The sequence below is a fragment of the Sapajus apella genome, unplaced genomic scaffold (genome assembly GCF_009761245.1).
Source record: "Sapajus apella isolate SASKATOON/1434 unplaced genomic scaffold, GSC_monkey_1.0 scaffold94, whole genome shotgun sequence".
Taxonomy (NCBI): Eukaryota; Metazoa; Chordata; class Mammalia; order Primates; family Cebidae; genus Sapajus; species Sapajus apella.
The window spans coordinates 5,301,357-5,322,257 of NW_022437034.1; the positions used below are offsets into that span (position 1 = coordinate 5,301,357).

The following is a 20,901-nucleotide window of genomic DNA, read 5'->3' on the forward strand; positions in this document are numbered from 1 at the left end:
TTGAACCCAGGAGGCAGAGGCTGCAGTGGGCTGACATCACACCATTGCACTCCAGTCTGGATGACAGAGAAAGACCCCGTCTCAAAAAAAGAATAAGCAGGGAAGTCCTCACCAAGATAACAAGTGAGCAAAGGTCTGAAGGTGAGGGGGAGCTCTGGGATCCCTGGGGAAAGAGCAGTCCAGGTAGAGGGAATAGCAAGTCCTAAGAGAGAAGCGTGTTTGAAGACCAAGAAAGAGTACATGCTGTAGGCCATCTGAAGCCATAGTACACGATCAGTGATGGCTAGTTTTGGGTTCTTTTTGGTGATCCAGGAAAACCTGTAGTGATGCAAGCAAATAGGGGGATGCCAGGTACCAGTGGGGTTAACTGTACCCCACTCCTGGCTGAAACCTATTTTAGAGACAGGCCTGCATCAGGGAATCTGAGTAACGGAAGGTACCCTTTTTCTTGCAGGCCACAGAGATGCTGGTTCACAACGCGCAGAACCTCATGCAGTCTGTGAAGGAGACTGTACGGGAAGCAGAAGCTGCTTCAATCAAAATTCGAACAGATGCTGGATTTACACTGCGCTGGGTTAGAAAGACTCCTTGGTACCAGTAGGTACCTGGCTGAGCCTGGCTGGCACAGAAACCTCTACTGAAAAGAAGGAAAATGATCTGAGTCCCAGGAGCTGCCCAGAGTTGCTGGGAGCTGAAAATCACATCCTGGCCTGACACATCAGAAAGGAATGGGGGCCTCTTTACATTAGAAAACATTTATACTCTTTTTTCATGGACATTTTGAAGTGTGTTTCTGTATAAAGCCCGTATTCTCAAACACAGTTATACTTGTGCACCCTCTATCCCAATAGGCAGTCTGGGTTTCTAGCCCATGTCTTCATACTTCACATAAGCTCAGAATCCAAGTGAACACTAGCCAGACACCCTGCTCTGCCCTTGTTCCCTAAGGGACATTTCCCTCTGTTTCTCTTTCCTTGGCCCCCATTTGCCCTTCCAGACTCCCAAGACCCAGAGTTTAGGTAAGTTAGTTTCTAAGAAGAAAATTGCTGTGCCTCCAAAAATTGTTTTGAGCTTTCTATGTGGCTGCCAACCATGCCTGCTTTCCCTGGGCTGTGCTACCTGGGTCCTTTTCAGAAGTGAGCTTCGCTGCTACAGGGGAAGGTGGCCTCTGTGGAGCCCCAGCATATGGGGCCTGGATTCACTTCCTGCCCTTCCTTAGTTTAATCCTTCTAGCTTCCCACATTATAAAACCACAGAATCATATGGTTCTGCCTTCACTCTGACCCCTGAGCAATGTCTGTGCTAGGGAAACTTCCTGTCCCATATCCTGCCTCAGCCTACCAAGGTAGCCATCCCATGATGTGGACACAGCACACTGTGTCCTGGTGTTCTCTGCCACTGGAAGGGCAGAGTAGCCAGGGTGTGGCCCTGCCATCTTCCCCGAAGGGCCACTCCCAGGTACTCTATGCTTAGTCACTGCCTGCAGAGGTCTGTGCTGAGGCCTTATCATTCATTCTTAGCTTTTAATTAATTGTTCATTCTGAGCTGAAATGCTGCATTTTAATTTTAACCAAAACATGTCTCCTATCCTGGTTTTTGTAGTCTTCCTCCATACCCTTTCTAAACAAGATTTTAAAGACGTGCAGGTGTTTTGTTCATCTGTAACTCTGAAAGATCCTTTTTATCCTTTTAAAATTCAGTCCTAAGAATAAGCGCTTGTCCCCCAAGAGTGTTTAATGGAAAGGCAACACTGTCTGAAGGACACTTCCTGCCTAAGGGAGAGTGATATTTGCAGACTGGAATTCTGGTGCTGCTGAAGATGAATCAATGGGAAATACTCCTCTGTAATTCCTACCTCCCTGCAACCAACTGCAACCAAGCTCTGCATCTTCTCCCAAGTAAGAGGTTCAAGAGAGTAATGGGTATAATATTTCATTATCACCATAGTCAGTTCCTACTAGGCAAAATGAGAGGGGAAAGTTTCGTTTTTTGTACTTATCACTCACTGCTAAGTATTTCCCAGCACATGAAACCTTTTTTTCCTAAAGCTAGAACCAGATGAGTAAAGGAGTAAGAACCCTTGCCCGAATATCCTTCCTTGCCACCCATCACTGTATGTTAGTTCCCAACATCGAATGTGTAAAACTTGTCTTAAGTTGGTCCTGTACACTCAGGCCTTTTCTTTTTCCTTTAAAATGATGATGATTATTTTCAAGGCCCTCAGCATATTTGTATAGTTGCTTGCCTGATGATATAAATGCAATATTAATGCCTTTAAAGTATGACTATATGCCAAAGATCACCTGTTGTTTTACTAAAGGTTACTTAGAGGAAATAAGAAAAATCATGTTTGCTCTCCCAGTTCTTCCAGTGGTTTGAGACACTGGTTTACACTTTATGCCAGATGTGCTTTTCTCCAATATCAAGTGCTCAAGACACAGTGAAACAAATTAAAAAAAAAATCTCTGAATGACAATTAGAGACATCACCGCCGCTAAAAAACTACATTTATAAGCTAGGATTTGTTATATGCAAATATTTTCTGCCTCTTCTTTTGTTCTGTTTAAAACAATAAAATGCATTTGTATAAATAACGGTTTAAATGATGGGTATGTTATTTTAGCAAGAATTTTTAGGTCAGGTTTCTCCTTTGTTTTGATGAATAGCCCATGAAACTAATCCTCAATATCTGGAAACTAAAGATTTTTATTTAATCCAAATGTTGTACTGGAAGAAGAAATCAACGGTAGTATATTTACTTAATGAAGATATGTGTGATAAAAGACGACAACTCTGGGGGTTACACACTCGAAGGAATAGAAGTGGCAAAGGTTAACAGTAGGCAGAAAGTAGCTGGATGAAACAGTTTGTCTTCATCTTAGAAGATCTAGCTATCTGTGGAGACCATCACAGTTCCCTTAAAACCTAAGGTTGTTAAGTGTGCAGGAATACCTCATGTCCTCCCCCAGTCACCAGATGGAGTCCTGCTCTGTCGCCCAGGCTAGAGTGTAGTGGCGCAGTCTTGGCTCACTGCAACTTCCACCTCTCAGGTTCAAGCAGTTCTCCTGCCTCAGCCTCCTGTGTAGCTTGGATTATAGGTACGTACCACCACGCCTGGCTAATATTTGTATTTTTAGTAGAGATGGGGTTTCACAGGGTTGGTCAGGCTGGTCTCGAACTGCTGACCTCAAGTGATCCGCCCACCTTGGCCTCCCAAAGTGCTGGGATTACAGGCATGATCCACTGCGCCCGGCCACACAGGGAATAAAAATAGGATTTTCAGGGATCCACCAGGGCTAAAAGGCAGAATTAGCTTTTGGGGACATAGTCCTTTTCCTTAAATACTGACTAAAATAGTAACAGCAGGTTTTTGGAGTATAGTTGGGACATCACTGTTTTTGCCTCATTTTCCCAATCTGAAAGGGGTAATATATCATTAAAGAGTAATGATATTGATATTTAGTGTTGCCAACTGCTTTTATCACTGCTTTACCTTGGAAAGTTGCCAACTATAGAGATTCCAGCCTGTTTGAATTAAAGGAAAAATCCAAGGCTACTACTGAATTAGCAGTTTCTAAAACTGTCTCGTTTTTGCTATGCACCATATGTTCACTGGTGCTGCCTTCCTGCTGCATTATAATCATTTTCTCAAATCGGTTGCCTCTCAGGACAAGATCAGCATTTTCCTAGGGTTCTGTAGCACCACTTAAGGAATGAACCTATCAAAGGAACTCCTTTGAATAAAATGATGGTGACTCCCGCACACAGAAAATAATCATCTACTGCATTTGCTCTTGGGATATACTACCTTATGAATTTAGAACAAGGGATCCAGGATTAGCTGTAACTCTGTGCTTGAAAAATATTCTACTACTACTAAGTATTCATGAATCTTTGTTATCAGTAGGTGGTGGTAGTGATAGGAAAGGGAGCTTTGATCACTAATCTCTCAGACCGTGGCCAGAATGGCGATGCTTAAGGAAAGTATGAATGGCTATTAACATACTGAGGTTATGGGGAGGAGTACTGAGAAGTGCTTTGTAGCAACACTCACAGCTTGTGTGATGATGCAGAAGAAAATCTGATCATGTTCACCCTGTTTTGACACTGAGCCTTGCCCATTGGAGAATGTTCAATCAATAGCAGACCTAAAAAAAAAAATCAACTTGTTGCCTTCATCTTTTTATTGATAATATGACCAGAGCTAGCAAAATGATTTACTGGATTCTAGCAAATTAATAAATACAACAATTTGATTGTAAAAGGAAACATTCTACTTGGACATTTTAGTAGAAATTGCTAGAGGGAAGGAGCTCCTGGCATACATTCTAGTTGGTCAGAAAAGAAGATAGCACAGGAGGAGAACTGGACAGTCCAAGTATAGATTGTTGAGATTAGGGATTCAGCAGAAAGAAAAGTAAAGGTTCTCATTGTTCTTTTGAGGTACAAACTTTGAGGAGTCAATATTAAAAACAAAAAGCAATTGAACTTAGGAAAAAGGAATAAATATTTGGCAACATTTTGACTTTAACTGCAAATCTGAGATTAGTTTCTTTAGAAATTTAGAAGCTGCAAAACGTGGCCTTTCTTATTCGATGAAAGGCAGGGTGGGTATCGTGGGCAGGCAAAGGTAAGAAAGCTGTTCAGTGGGCTCCTTGTACCAGCACCAACCAGTAGCCCTCAACAGCATAGACATATGAGTGTAAGGGCTATCCTAGCGTAAGGGAAAGACAGTTACAAGCTGAGAAGACTGAAAGAAGAAAATAATGGAGCCACAAAGAGAAGAAAATAGCATAAATAATAAGAAGGAAACATGAAGAACAAGCACTTATATCTTAACTTTCAGGCTTTCTCCATTTCTTGATGTCTAATGAGGCAAAATAACTGGATAAGGACTACCAAGATAAAGAACTTAAATGACATGACACAATGAAGTTGAGTGCAATTATACAACTGTTGACTGACTTTCCAAAACCATGGTGATCAGTACAGTATCATCAATGTTACCAAGGATTTTGTTTCTGCCTCATTATAACACACTTCCATGCATCTTGTCAGTATAGTAGGTACATTTAAGCACTCCAGTGACAATTACGACAATAGTTTCTGGAGGAAATCTATGACTATAGCTTTGGGAAGCACACAATATTAATTTCCCCTAAAGACAAGGAATATAAGCAAATTCAACCCCTTAACAACAACATAAAAGATTTAAAAAGACTGATGACAGTGAGGCACGCACATTTTCCTCCTTTTGCTGAACTGGGGGATGAGGCATTTAGGTTAACTATGATTTAAGTGGTGTTGGGTAAGGTTTATATAAAACATGAAGATGGCAAAGTTTCACTTAAGTTTTTCTTTTACTACTTTAATTTGCTTAAAAGCATAAATGCTTGTGCTTGCAGTAACTTCCTAAAAGCATAAATAATGTTCCCTTTTACTACCTTAATAAAGCATTTGCCCCTTTGATACAAATGATTTTTTTACTGTGCTAGCAGGTGAACCAGTGGCACAAAACTGAGATGGTATTTACTGCAGCAAGGTCCCTGTAAATCAAATTCTAAGCTTTACATAAAAATCTTATTTATAAAAAATACAATACCAAGTACAGTGAGAATGGAGCATGGAGCAGCAGTGCTCCCTGCCAGGGCCATGTGGAAGTGGCTTTTGCTACAGTGCTTGCTTAATGGCACAAGTGAAAAGCTGAATAAGGCAAACACTTGAAGAGGCAATTTTTTGTAAACTTCTGGGGATGGGGAGAATTTCCTCTCTTGGGACAGACACTGGTTTAGGATGACTAAGATCAGAAGGTGTGGTATTTGGCTGCATCTGACACATCACAGATTAAGATAGCTTCTGCTGGAGGAGACCAGTTAACTCCTTTTAGGAGAGAGGTATAACTTTCTGCCTTTACTGTTATAATGTGCCAGATGGTACCCTCCTATGGAAAAAAAATTACCTCCAAAAATTTCCTAAGTGAAAAGATACAAAATAAGCTAAGTCACTAAAAGGTTTCCTTAGCTTAAAGCTCCTTAAGAATTCTACATTGATAACTAAGCAACTTTGTTAGCAGTGTGTAGCTAGACACAAATGCCTTAACTAGAATATGTATTCCCACCCACTTGGTATCTAATAGTAATACATTGTAATGACACTTGGAAAACAAACTGGTCTTGAGGAATTTTGGCCTCTTCTCATGTTCTCACTTGGAACTTTCCAGCTTTCGTGACATATTTGACTCCTTTAAATGGCTTATATTTCTCCCCATACATGTCCAAACGGTTTACTTTTAAGCCTGTGTCAAAAAGAGTGAAAAAGAATAAATTATCATGTTCCCTACCAATATAATGTTAGCAATGAGCATGGTAAATCTGACATTAACCAGTGTCTCTTCTACCATTGAAAGAAACATCTCTTCTACCATTTACAAATTATTGCACTTTGATGGGATGGTTTTGGTTAAGCGTCCCACATAGGCAGGGAATGTCTGTGAAATATAACTCTACTTTCTGTAAATATGAACAACTCCCTCTTTGGTGCTTGAATGAGGGCAGAGGTAAGGAGAGGCTGTGTGAAATAAGGTGCTCTCCAAAATCATTTGGTTGGTGCCTGAGAGACTGGTCCCCCAAGCACAGTGTAAAAGGCAAATGGGCTGTTGCTCTTTCTAGAGTGGGAAACTTTTGTTACCCTTTTAAGTGCCTAATAATTATTGCGCTTGTAAAACTCAACTACCCTTAACTACAAGTGAGCCTTACCCTTACCTGAAATAGCAAGCTGCTGGATCTTAAACTGTATGTTGAGGCTTGGATTCTCTTCTGGTTTGGGGGCTCCAGACTGTAAATTTACCAGTCCTTTAAGACTTGGGAGCTTTTGTGGAGTAATTTTTCCCACATCCCATGTTAGTACCTTGGAAAGACAAAAAAATGAAAAACAAATGGAACAATTTATTAAAGACAAACCCTCAAAAAGGTTTAAAGACACCATAAACTTCTGTACAAAATGAAGTACAGTCTATTGAAAACAAGGTATCTGGGATCTACAATGAGTTTACTTCTGATTAGCTCTGTGACTTTGAATGGGAAGTGAGGGCAGAGAATCCACATTTGTTGAGCATTTTCTTTTGTATTAGCACTGTGCTTAGCATTATTCATATGTTGTCTCATTGAGGGCTGTGAAGTAGCTTTTGTCTTTTATTTACAAATGAGGAAATTAAGGGTCAGAGATCAAATAACTTGCTCAAAGCCACACAGCTAGTCAGAGAGAAGGCTGGGATTTGCACCTAAGGCCTTCTGATTTCAAGTGTTCTCCATCATACTATCTTCACTACTTTTCTCTGGGCCTGTTTATTTTTCTGTAAAATCATTAGATTGACCTGAGATGGTGTTTTTAAAACTTTAGCTGTGCAACCTATTGTTCAAATGGAATCTTTAGTGTGGAGGCTCAACAGCAAATGAGAAAGAAAGTACAGCTGCCATAGTTGAAGCTGCGGTAAAGGGCCAGGAAACTGAAACTCTCTTTCTCAGCCCTGCGTGGTGTCCAGGAGGAGGTTCTTTGAATCCTTACAACAGCATTAAATAATCTTTAACATTCTGTGACAGTATTCAAAAAACATGTCTTTTATCAGGTACCGCAATGACTCTGGTATTGAAAACAATCATATTTACTACCTAAGCAGGAAGCTGAGAGAAAATCATCTGCTACAGTTTCTCTGTAATCCCATTACTTTGGGAGGCCGAGGTGGGCGGTCAGGAGTTCGAGACCAGGCTGGCCAACATGGTGAAACCCTCTCTCTACTAAAAATACAAAAAAATTAGCAGGGCATGGTGGCGCTTGCCTGTAATCCCAGCTACTCAGGAGGCTTTGAGGCAGGAGAATCACTTGAACTTGGAGAGCGGAGGTTGCAGTGAGCTAAGATCGCGCCATTGCACTCCAGCCTGGGCAATAAGAGCGAGACTTTTGTCTCAAAAAAAAAAAAAAAAAAAAAGCTTTTACTTCTTTCTTATTAAATAGCAGAGTGAGGCTCTGGATTAATAATGGATGAGTGAAGACACACTCTGAAAAAGTACAGAATGACTCACTTTTCTGTTCATTTACTTGATGACTCACTTTTCTGTTCATCTACTTGGTAGCAGATGCAGGATTCCCTCTGTAGCCAGTGGCAGAAGCACAGCACAGTATGCTCTCCAGGTTTTGAAACAAAGTTTAGTTTTAAACAAGGTGCTAAACCTTTCCCTCCATCCCTCCCCCCAAATCACAAAATAGATTGCAGAAACACTTGCTCACTCTTGATTTGAAGTGGCTGTACCTTGGTGACTGGATCAAATGTATAGCTGCCTTGTGTGGGTGTCAGGTTCATGTTCAGCACAACTTTTGGCATGTGAACTGTCACTGTAATTCCTTCAATAGTTTTCCCCATATTCTGCTTTGGTCCAATTGTTATATCAAATCTGCCACAAGAACTGTTCTCCTTAAAGCTGATACTATGTTTCACATATACTGGTATTGCCACTAGACTGAAAAGAGAAACAGAGAAAGACAGAAAAGCACAAATACAATTAATGGTGTGGGGACAGCTCCAGAGGTATCCTGAAAACCTCTGTACAGAGTATCCTATCCTTCCTTTAACTCCACAGTAAGGCCCTACAGAGTTGGCTCTCTGTAGACACAGTTCTGCATCCTTGAATTTGACCAGCTAAGAACTGAAAGTATTATTTAAAAAAATCAGCCAGGCATGGTGGCTCACATCCGTAATCCCAGCAGTTTGGGAGGCCAAGACGGCGGAAATCATCTGAGGTCAGGAGTTTGAAAGTGGCCTGGCCAACATGGTGAAACCTCATCTCTACAAAAATACAAAAATTAGCTGGGGCCAGGTGTGGTGCCCCTGTAATCTCAGTACTTTGGAAGGCCTAGGTGAGTGGATCTCCTGAGGTTAGGAGTTTGAGACCAGCCTGGCTAACATGGTGAAACCGTCTCTACTACAAATACAAAAATTAGCTGGGCAGGGTGGCACGTGCCTATAGTTCCAGCTCATTGAGAGGCTGAGGCAGGAGAATCACTTGAACCCAGGAGGCAGAGGTTGCGGTGAGCTGTGATCAAGCCACTACACTCTAGCCTCAGCAACAACAGCAAAACTCCATCTCAAAAAAGAAAAAAAAAATTAGCTGGGAGTGGTAGTGAGCACCTGTAATTGCAGGTACTTGGGAGGCTGAGGCAGGAGAACTGCTTGAACCCAGGAGGTGGAGGTTGCTGTGAGCCGAGATTGAGCCACTGCACTCCAGCCTGGGCGACAGTAGTGAAACTGCATCTCAAAAATAACCCCCTAAAAACAAGAAACAACAATTGGGGCAAATGACCCTAGTTTAAAAAATGAATTACAATCCAATGGAAAAATAGCGTAAAATACATACATGTGTGTGTGTATTTTTTTTTTTTTTGAGACAATGTCTCGCCCTGTCACCCAGGCTGGAGTGCAATGGCGTGATCTTGGCTCACTGCAAGCTCCACCTCCTGGGTTCAAGCAATTCTCCTGCCTCAGCCTCCTGAGTAGTGGGGATTACAGGCACCTGCCACCACGCCCAGCTAATTTTTGTATTTTTAGTAGAGACGGGGTTTCACCATGTTGGCCAGGCTGATCTCAAACTCCCGACCCCAGGTGATCCACCCATCTCGGCCTCCCAAAGTGCTGGGATTACAGGCGTGAGCCACTGCGCCTGGCCTAAAATATGTTTTATATAATTGAAACAGTTCGTATGTGATAAGAGCTAAGAAATAATTTATCTGCTTTTGAGTCCTGTCATGATGATACTCAAATAACTTCTGGTATTTTCAAGAAACAAACTAGCTATAACTATGACCCCCAATGCTAAGGGGTTTTTTTTTTTTTTGAGATGGAGTTTCACCCTGTCGGTCAGGCTGGAATGCAGTGGCGTGATATGTCACTGCAACCTCTGCCTCCCAGGTTCAAGTGATTCTCATGTCTCAGCCTCCCAAGTTGCTGAGATTGTAGGTGTATGCTACCACTCCTTACTAATTTTATATTTTTGGTAGAGACGGGGTTTCACCATGTTGACCAGACTGGGCTAGAACTCCTGACCTCAAGTGATTTGCCCACCTTGGACTCCCAAAGTGTTGGGATTATAGGAGTGAACCACAGCCCCCAGCCCCCAATACTAAACAGTTCCTTTAAAACTCCATGCAGAGAAGAGTGACTTGAGGCAGTAAGTTGGGGAATGTCCTCATGAGCTACAGGTAGGTCTGTCTCCTTCTGTCAGCTACAAAGTCTACAGACCATGGTAAGATTACGGCAATGGTTCATGGTTTTGCCCAGGTTATGCAGGGTCCATTTTGCTTTGCTTGCAAAGTACTCAGATGTCAGAAACAGAGCAAAATGGACCATGCATAACCTGAGCAAAGAACCAGTGCCATAAATGACTGCCCATAACCTTGCAAAGAACTGGTACCATAACCTTTCCTCCAGGTTATATATGGTCTGCTTGCTCTTAGCTATAGGTTTTATTCTAGTCTCACTTAGTACCACTCTAAACTCATACATTCAAAGAATACTGATTATTTTAGGTGTGTATTTTTGCCAGTTCTCACTGGGTCTCCTGGTGAGCCATGGTTAAAGTGAGCAGTGATGACCTCAAGTATTCAACTGTCAGAAAGAAACAGGGACAGGTGAGTTCTGCTTGATATGTATGATGGCAGATTCCGGCTGATGCATCTGAACATACTTTTGTGAGCTGACACGGTATGATATGAGTCTGAAATTTCCATCTGGAGGAATAAATGACAAAACTCTTTCAGATTCCCAACGCTTGAACCGGATGCAGGGGTGGAAGCTGACATCATCCAGAAGCCTAGGGTTCTGCCAGCAAAACAGAAGACAGCCATGTTCATATGGTATAATAAATATGTTAACTCTACTCAGATACCTTGACAAATTAATATATTACCTGAAGATAAAGCAGTCATGGAAGAGTTTATGACCACATCAACACAACTTTATAGTTTCACAATGCTTTACAGTTTATAAATATTTTATGTAAATTATTTTATTTGAATTTCAATAACTATAAAGAAGAAAAGGCAAGTAGTATTATTTCCCTTTAACAGATTAAAAAAACTGAGGTTCAGCCTGGCGCAGTGGCTCACGCCTGTAATCCCAGCACTTTGGGAGGCTGAGGTGGGTGGACCACCTGAGGTCAGGAGTTTGAGACCAGCCTGACCTACATGGAGAAACTTTCTGTCCCTATAAAAAACAAACAAACAAATAAACAAACAGACAGACAAACAAAACTGAGGTTCAGAGGACTTAAGGTTAGGACAAACTGGTGACAACACCAGAAGTCAGCTCTCTTAATTGTTCCTAGAAGTACGTTATGCGGACTCTAAAATGATACAAAAAACCAATGCCCTTTCATATCAGCAAAGCAAATAATTATTCAGTAAAAATGATATTGGTGTTTTGCAGAAGCAAGTCAGCCAATTTTAAGCGCTTTCTAGCACACTCAGGCAAAGACTTCCCTAGCCGTTCCATAAAGACCATGCTCATCATGTAAGCGATTGTCTTAGGAAACTCTGCTAGAAATATTTTTCAGATAATCCTTTGCAATCTAAGATGCAAATTTATCTCAATATTCATCATTTCATTTAGTACTTCACATGTATTAGGCATGCAAGGGGCTATAAAACAGGAAAATAAAACTTACCATGAAAGAAAGGGAGAGATCAGGCATTCCAGATAGTTTAATGCAAGCATCAATGACCCCCTGAATTTCTGCAAAGACTGTAGATCCTGAAGAAAAAAAAAGGGAGACAACATCAATAGAATTAACTAGAGCTATCACTGTATCTTTTTATTTTTATTTATTTATTGTTTTTAGAGACAGAGTCTTGCTCTGTTGCCAAGGTGGGAGTGCAGTTGCACGATCATAGCTCACTGCAGCCTCAAACTCCTGGGCTCAAGTAATCCTCCTGTGCTAGCCTTTCAAATAGCTGGGAATATAAGTGTGTGCCACCACAATCACTGTATCTAGAATAATGGAGATACCTCCTGAGTGTCAGACATACTGAAGCTTTATATCTCTATTAAAACAGGTCAGGGAAAAAGGTCCATACCTAACTCTGGTTGGGATATGGTAATTCATTCATTCATTCATTTTTTTTTAAGAGATGAGATCTTACTAGCTAGTCCCAGCTGGTCCCCAGAATAACTGGGACTACAGGTGTGCCAGTGTAGAATCTAAATTTTTTTTTTTGAGGCGGGGTCTTGCTCTGTCACCCAGGGCTGGAGTGCAGTAGTGCTATCATGGCTCACTGCAGCCACAACCTCCTGGGTTCAAGCAATCCTCCCACCTCAGCCTCCCAAGCAGCTGGAACTACAAGCACTTACCTCCACGCCCCGGCTAATTTTTGTATTTTTTTATAGAGACGGGGTCTTGCTATTTTGCTCAACTGGTCTCAAACTCCTGGGCTCAAGCAAACCACCTGCTTCAGCCTCCCAAAGTGCTGGGATTACCAGCATGACCTCCTGTGCCCAGCCAGAATATGCTAATTCTAAGGAAAACTAAACTGTCTCCTTTATGGAGCCAACCCTGTAAGACGATGGGATTTGAGTTTAAAACGTATTTGGCCAGGCACAGTGGCTCATGCTTGTAATCCTAGCACTTAGGGAGGCCAAAGTGGGTGGACTGCCTGAGCTCAGGAGTTTCGGACCAGCCTGGGCAACATGGCGAAACCCTGTCTCTACTAAAAATACAAAAAATTAGCCAGGTGTGGTGGTGTGTGCCTGTGGTCCCAGCTACTTGGGAGGCTTAGGCAGGAGAATAGCTTGAACCCAGCAGGCGGAGATTGCAGTGAGCTGAGATTGCACCACTGCACTACAGCCTGGGTGACAGAGAGCGAGACTCTGTCTCAAAAGAAAAAAAAGGAAAATGAGGCAAGTGTATTATGAAACGAACTCAGTTAACTTTTAAGAAATAGATTCTCTCTTTTTTTTTTTATTTTTTAGAGACAGGGCCTCCCTCTGTCATCCAGGCTAGAGTACAGTGGTGTGAACATAGTTCACTACAGCCTTGAACTCCTGGGCTCAAGCAATCCTCCTGCCTCCTGAATAGGCGAGATTAGAGGAATCCATGCCCAGCTTATTTTTTAATTTGTTGGTAGCTATGGGGTGTCACTATGTTACCTACGCTGGTCTTGAACTCCTGGTCTCAAGTGATCTTCCTGCCTCAGCCCCCCAAAGTGCTGGGATTATAGATGTGAGCCACTGTGCCTGGCAAAAATCTATTATTCTATAAAGATGGAATGTTATAATGAAAAGGGCACTCATGGAAGAGAAGATATTGACTATAATTCAGAATAAGTCATCATTACATATTAACAAGTTGTGTGACCTGGAACAGTTCACTTAACCCTTCTGAGCCTTGGCTTTGTTAGTTTCCTTATGTGAAAAATAAATGTAAGGGAAGGACTAGATTTTTTTTTTTTTGAGATGGAGTCTCACTCTGTCACCTAGGCTGGAGTGCAGTGGTACGATCTTGACTCACCGCAATCTTCACTTCCTGGGTTCAAGTGATTCTCCTGCCTCAGCCTCCTGAGTAGCTGGAACTATAGGCATGTGCCACCAGACCTGGCTAATTTTTTGTATTTTTAGTAGAGATGGGGTTTCACCATGTTAGCCTGCATGGTCTTGATCTCCTGACCCTGTGATGTGCCTGCCTCAGCCTACCAAAGTGCTGGAATTACAGGCGTGAGCCACCACACCCCACAGATTTTTTGTTGTTTTTTGTTTTGAGTTGGAGTCTTGCTCTGTCACCCAGGCTAGAGTGCAATGGCATGATCTCGGCTCACTACAACCTCTGCCTCCCAGGTTTAGGCGATTCTCCTGCCTCAGCCTCCCAAGTAGCTGGGATTACAGGCGTCCGCCACCAGGCCTGGCACGTTTTTATATTTTTAGTAGAGACGGGTTTCACCTTGTTGGCCAGGCTGGTCTCGAACTCCTGACCTCAAGTGATCCACCCACTTTGGCTTCCCAAAGTGCTGGGATTACAGGCATGAGCCACCACACCCAGCCAATATTTTTAATAATGAAATTTCATGATTCTTATAGAGTACATTTGTTTTATCTGGTTAAAAGGATAATTAGACTGGGTGTGGTGGCTGATGCCTATAATCCAAGAACTTTGGGAAGCTGAGGTAGGTGGACTGCTTGAGCCCAGGAGTTCAAGACTGGACTGGGCAATGACCCTGTCTATACAAAAAAAAAAATATATATATAAAAGCCAGGCATAGTGGCATGGACCCCAAGTAGCTGGGACTATAGGCTACTCATGAGGCTGAGGTGGGAGGATCACATGAGCTGGAGGTCAAGGCTGCAATAAGAAGGCATTGTGCCACTGCACTCCAGCCTGGGCGAAAGAGCAAGACTGCATTAGGGGAGGAAAAAAAAAAAAAAAAAAAAAAAAAAAAAAAGAGAGAGAGAGTGAGTGAAAAAAGTACCGCACATAATATTAGCAAAAGCATGTTATATGGTAGATTTTTAATAAATGTTAGAATGAATAAACAGCAAGAGGTAAAGGTATATAGGGTAATAGTTTAAGTAAGGCATTATGAGTTCTGATTTACAAGTTTGGCAGATCTCAACTAGTGGTTATGAAAATTATATGTAACCTATGGGCAAAATAAACAGATTTATGGGGCAGGGGCAGGGGTTCATGCCTGTAATCCCCACACTTTGGGAGGCCAAGGTGGTGGATCACTTGAGGTCAGGAATTCGAGATCAGCCTGGCCAACATTGTGAAACCCCGTCTCTACTAAAAATACAAAAAATTAGCCAGGTGTGGTTGTAGTGGCTCATGCCTATAATCTCAGCTACTCAGGAGGTTGAGGCAGCAGAATTGCTTGAACACAGGAGGTGTAGGTTGCAGTAAGCCGAGATCATGTCACTGCACTCCAGCCTGGGCACCAGAGTAAGAATCCGTCTTAAAAAATAAATGAACAAACAAACAGATTTTTAAGTTATCAGATAATGAATGTCTTTCCACTAAAACCATACTGCCAAAGGACTTCAATTTTCTTTCTTTCTTTTCTTTCTTTCTTTTTTTTTTTTTTTGATGGAGTCAGGCTGGAGTGCAACAGCATGATCTTGGCTCACTGCAACCTCCGCCTCCTAGGTTCAAGCAATTCTCCTGCTTCAGCCTCCCGAGTAGCTGGGATTACAGGCACATGCCACCACACACAGCTATTTTTGTATCTTTAGTAGAGACAGGTTTTGCCATGTTGGCCTGGTTGGTCTCAAACTCTTGACCTTGTGTTTCGCCTGCCTCGGCCTCCCAAAGTGCTAGAATTACAGGGTAAACCACCGTGCCAGCCAGGACTTCAATTTTCTATTCATCTGTGTCAGCTGAATTATTTTTCCCCAAATAAGACCACATGTACACAATTACCTGATTTATCTATAATTGCATCTATTTCTTCAATGACATCAAAATAGGCTTCATTGTTTGTGTACTTTACCCCTGCCCGGCGCCATGGGATGTTGGACAGCTGCCCAGTGGGGAGTGTGTCCCCAACATTACTACTGCCTAGAAACCAAAAAAGGAGAAAGCAAAGCTGATGTGTGAAACAGTCATCAGAAAATTCATTACTGTGGAAGAAAAAGCCGCTTCTTCAATGTCTGGATTTTTCTTAATAAAGTTGTGGATGGTCTCTAGAATTGTCAGACATATCCATGCCAACATGATCAAATTTCCAGAAGAGAAAAATAGGCCATGTAGCCCTCTTTCTACCTGCCAAATCAGGTTAAATTTATTTACTTACCTTTTGTTTCCTGTGTTAACAGTAACCTAATCTAATTTCAGTGGCTCAACAGCAGAATCCCTGCCACTGATGAAAAAAGAGGCTGGTTGTTTTAAAACCTTCTGCCAATAAAATGTCTCCACTGAGAATACAGAGTTATAACTAGGCCCTTCAGTATTCAACTTTATTTTACACAAGATGCTGCCAAGCAGCCCTCAGTGGAGTAAATGGAATCTGGCCTTTTCCCATTTTAAGGTCAGCATACCCATATGGCTGCAATATAGCTAGTGTTCAGTATCTGGCTAATTTCCCGGTAAACTGACACATGTCTAAAAATAAATCTGGTTGTCCAAAACACGTATCTTTGAGCTGTGACTTACTTAACATTTTGGTTAATTTATATTACCAGTTCAAAAGTACCACATACTTAACAAAACAAAAAGGTGGAATTCAGAAAGATGGTTTAAAGAAAAACATCTGTCTTCTTACTAACAAAATACAACTACCATTAACATTTTGGTTAATATTATGGTATTAATATTTTAATATAACATTAACATTTTGGTATATTTCTTTAAACATTTCCACCACCAGAAGGTTGCATTTTTTTCTATTTTGATAATTTTAGTTTTTAATTGCACTTTAAAATATAGTCACAATCATACTTTATCTACAATTTTGCAGTCTAGTTATGATTGGTGTTCCTACCTGCAACCTATAATCATGTTATCTTCCTGCTCAAAAACCTTCAATGTTTGCTCATTGGCTTTATGATAAAAGCTAAATATTTAGCCTAGCATTGAAGGACTTTCTCAACTTTGAAGGACTTTCTCAACTTTTAGTTTCATCTTTAACTTCTCAACTGAAAAACAGCTCTGCTTCTGCTAAAGGGATTAATAAAACTTGAGGTTTTTCACTTCATGTGTGTTTTTTCAAATACAGTTACGTCTATGGAGAATGCTCTTATTCCTACCCTACTTCCTGAATTCTACTGATTCTCCAAGGTGGCTACCCACCACAGTTCAGGAGGGATTACTTCATTAACTGAACCATTCTCTTGAACTTCATAATATACTGCCTTATGAATCTATGTTATGTTTTGCATTCTATATTTTAGTAACTTTCCTCTGACTATACATGTTTATTTTGGAAAATTAAATAATAAAGCAAAAATAAAGATAATCTGTATTTTTTTGGCTGGCATAATCATTTAAATATTTGGAACGTTTTTAGTGAATATAACTAAGAATAATTATTTTCAGTTTGTGCTGACTTCAATTTAACATTACATCATGTGTATTTTCCAATGCTACTACATTATCTGTGACATATGAAATTGCTTTTTAAAGTTTTACAGTTATTTGCTAATTTTAATTTTTTTCCAAATCCCATTCAGAGTATAAGTTTAAGGAGCACAGACACTCCACCTTATCTTTCCTTCAGTTTGTCCTAAAGTCCCCCTTATACAGAGGATGAATAAAGAGCTGCTGAATGATCTTTTTCTTATAGGCCTCTCTCACATCATTTTTAGGTCAAGGCACTGGAGAAGGGTTTTCAATGGTGGGCAGTGGAGTTGGAGTGGCATATAACATTTCATAGGAATCTTTCTCTAACAGACTTTAATGCTGTTGAAAGAATATTGGCATCTGGATGTGCCTAACTTCTAGCTACCCTTAAGAATTAAATCCAACTGGAAGCTTACAGCACAAGTACAAGCCCACAATGCATGAGATATCGTTAAGTAAACTATTTTCCTATTTTTTCTTAATACATCTTCTGCATGCCTAAAAACAAAGACTTGAAGGAGACTGTAGTACATACTGTGTGGGTAAGAGTCTTAAATTTTCTGTTCTCTAGTAATTGTGGAATAGCAGCATAACAGTTATGTAATGCTATTTTAAATATTGAAATGCCAGTCTATAAATGGACTAAATGCTCTTCTAAGTGGGCTTATATACTGGTTTCTTTAGGACTAAGTGGAATAATTTATTCAGTCTTAGTATTTAGTTTTAAATAATAGTAATGATATTGTTGTAGTTTTTTAAGAAAAGAAAAAAAAAAAAAAAAAAGAGTAATAACCAAAAGTTCTTTTATCACATATGCCTCTTTCCATGAATATAAATATATAGTACATCCATTTTAACTTTACCAGTAACTTTAATTCTGGCCGAACTGGACTACTTTAATAATATGTCAGATTATGAGCAACAATGAGTTGTTTACAAAGCTTTAATAGCTCAGTTACTAGTCAAGTATGTTTTCATCTTACCTGTAATAGAGTTGACAACCGAGCGTAAAATTGTTGGTGGTTTAATCAATTCTTTCAAAATGTTGGATTCGGTAGCCAGTGGAAATCCATTGTCTAACATTTCTTCCAAGAGTTCATATACTATGACCACATTATCCTTAATTGCAGCCTCTGAACACTCACCAAAGTAGTCCTTATAAAAATACACACAAAATATCACACAATGGAAGGCACAAAGAAAGGCTTTCTAAAAACATTTTGTTCTGAAGAATAAACTTACATTAGCAAAATTCATTGCTTAAGATGCTGAACATATGAAAAGCAGAGCAGGGGAAACCCTCTATAGGCTGGGCACTGTGGCTCATGCCTGCAATTTCAGCACTTTGGGAGGCTGAGGCGGGTAGATTACTTGACGTCAGGAGTTCGAGACCAGCCTGGCCAACACCGTGAAACCCCGTCTCTACTAAAAATACAAAAATCAACTGAGCGTGGTGACACATGCCTGTAGTCCCAGTTACTCAGGAGGCTGAGGCAGGATTGCTTGAGCCCAAGAGGTGAAGGTTACGATGAGCTGCTAAGATTACGCCACTGGGCAGAGAGATCTAGCCTGGATGACAGAGTGAGACTCTGTCTCAAAAACAAAACAAAACAAGCAAATCAAAAAAAATCCCTCTATAGTCCTAACATTATTCCTCAATATTTTCTTAATATTTTTGGATTGAATTTAATTCCTCTCACATTTTATACCAGGAAGTATTGAAACATTAAACTGAAATGTGAGCTATAAACTTCATCTTGATTATCCCAAAATACATATGGAAACGCTTAAATTATTTGGTATATTCAGCAAGACAAGAGAAAATAATAAAATGTAAATATAAAAGAGTTCATTATCAATGAAAATCTTGAGACCATTCAGAAAACTCTATGTGGAGGGCATTATTGTTTCCTGATGATATACAGTCATTCCTTGGTATGTGTGGGGAATTAGTTCTAGGATCCCCTGTGGATACCAAAACTCACAATTCTCAAGTCCCTGACATAAAATGGCATACTATTTGCACATAACTTATACACACCCTCCTATATGCTTTAAATCACCTCTAGATTACTTGTAATATCTAATACAATGTAAATGCTATGTAACTAGTTGTTATATTGTATTGTTTAAGTAATAATGAGGAGAAGTCTGTACATCTTCAGTTCCATCTTTTTGTTCAAATATTTTCCATGTAAAGTTGGGTGAATTTATGGATGCAGAACCCACATATATGGACAGCCAACTGTAATTTGTAATACATAAAAAAACATGAATAGAGCAGCCATGTGTGCCATTGTCTACCACATAGAAATGCGTTTATAAATATATGCTTAAAGAGATACAGTAAACATCAAAACCTGGGTAATTAAATAATATAATCATGTCTCACTTCCAGCTAACTTGGGTAATTTAAGTTAGAAAGGAAAGGTGTGGTAGATAACCAACCTGAAAAGTGTCAGCAACTCGATGCAGGAACTCAATTACAAACAGAGGTGGCACTTCAGTCTGTATGACAGATACAAAGAAGAGCTTATCCCGGTAGATACTGATGAGGTAGTGGTGAGGTGTTGAAATGACAGGTGGTACATTTTCAACATCAGCAGCTTTCTCCTGAGCTTCAAAGAAATAATCACAGACAGACTGGCTCACAACGCTCTTCCAGTGCTTCTCTAGAAATATGTCACCGGAACAGTTGATGAGAAATAGGCTGTGGATCATTTTCTGTTGGGGAAAAGAAAGGTTTAAATTTATTACACATGAAAACATATCCCTGTATTGCCCTGACACCAAAGCCAGACAAAGACAATATAAGAAACTACAGACCAATAACACTTAACATACACAAAAAGATTATACACTTTGACCAAGTGGGATTTATTCCAAGAATGCAAGGTTGGTTTAACATACAAAATTAATCAACATAATATACAATAATATAAAGAACTAAAACAATCATTTCAAAAGGTGCAGAAATTGCATTTGACAAAATCCAACATCACTTTATGAAAAAAAAAAAGAAAGCTACTAAGAACAGAAAGAAACTTCCTCAGCCAGGCATGGTGGCACATGCCCGTAATCCCAGCACTTTGGGAGGCTGAGGTAGGTGGATTGCTTGAGCTCAGGAATTTGAAACCAGCCTGGGCAACAGGGCAAAACCCTATTTTTATAAAAAATACAAAAATTAGCCAAGCATGGTGGCCCTTGCCTGTAGTCCTAGGTACTCAGGAAGGTAAAGTGGGAGAATCGCATTAGCCCAGGAGGGAGGTCAGGGCTACAGTGAGCTTAGATTGCGCCACTGCACTCCAGCCTGGGTGACCAAGTGAGACCCTATCTGAAAAGAAAAAAAAGGCTGGGCACAGTGGCTCACACCTGTAATCCCAGCACTTTGGGAGACCAAGGTGGGGGCGGATCATCTGAGGTCAGGAGTTTGAGGCCAGCCTGGCCAAAATGCTGAAACCTCATCTCTACAAAAAATACAAAAATTAGCCAGGTGTGGTGGTGCTTGCCTGTAGCCCCAGCTACTTGGGAGGCTGAGGCAGAAGAATCACCTGAACTCAGCAGGCAGAGGTTGCGGTGAGCCAAGATTGCGGCATTGCACTCTAGCCTGGGTGACAGAGTGAAAATTTGTCTTAAAAAAAAAAAAATTTCCTTAACTTGATGAAAACTCCACAGCTGGTATTATATTTAATGGTGAAAGACCGAACACTTTCTCCTGAATAACCAAACCAAACAATGATATCCAGTTCAATCATTTCTATTCAACATGGTACTGGAGGTTTGAGCAAGGGCAATTAAGCAAGAAAATAAAACA

At 40.6% G+C, this 20,901-nt stretch overlaps 2 protein-coding genes across 8 annotated transcripts in view; one reads left to right on the forward strand and one right to left on the reverse strand.

The window, feature by feature from the left end:
* VCL (vinculin) overlaps window positions 1-2,594 on the forward strand; it is a 126,647-nt gene extending 124,053 nt beyond the window's left edge. For 2 of the 4 annotated variants that reach the window (XM_032256136.1, XM_032256135.1), the window contains one exon: window positions 455-2,594. In XM_032256136.1, the coding sequence (XP_032112027.1) occupies window positions 455-601 (147 nt within the window). In that variant the 3' untranslated portion in view covers window positions 602-2,594. The remainder of the gene's footprint in view (window positions 1-454) is intronic. The other 2 variants (XM_032256134.1, XM_032256137.1) reach the window with 1 other exon arrangement.
* A 1,572-nt stretch (window positions 2,595-4,166) lies between these two features.
* AP3M1 (adaptor related protein complex 3 subunit mu 1) overlaps window positions 4,167-20,901 on the reverse strand; it is a 29,336-nt gene continuing 12,601 nt past the window's right edge. For 2 of the 4 annotated variants that reach the window (XM_032256139.1, XM_032256141.1), the window contains exons 2-9: window positions 19,536-19,811; window positions 18,071-18,242; window positions 15,450-15,587; window positions 11,712-11,797; window positions 10,734-10,867; window positions 8,306-8,513; window positions 6,762-6,906; window positions 4,170-6,295 (exon numbers count right to left, since the gene is read on the reverse strand). In XM_032256139.1, coding sequence (XP_032112030.1) covers window positions 6,195-6,295; window positions 6,762-6,906; window positions 8,306-8,513; window positions 10,734-10,867; window positions 11,712-11,797; window positions 15,450-15,587; window positions 18,071-18,242; window positions 19,536-19,811 — 1,260 coding nt within the window. In that variant the 3' untranslated portion in view covers window positions 4,170-6,194. Of the gene's footprint in view, window positions 6,296-6,761; window positions 6,907-8,283; window positions 8,514-10,733; window positions 10,868-11,711; window positions 11,798-15,449; window positions 15,588-18,070; window positions 18,243-19,535; window positions 19,812-20,901 lie in introns of all 4 variants that reach the window. The other 2 variants (XR_004262147.1, XM_032256138.1) reach the window with 2 other exon arrangements.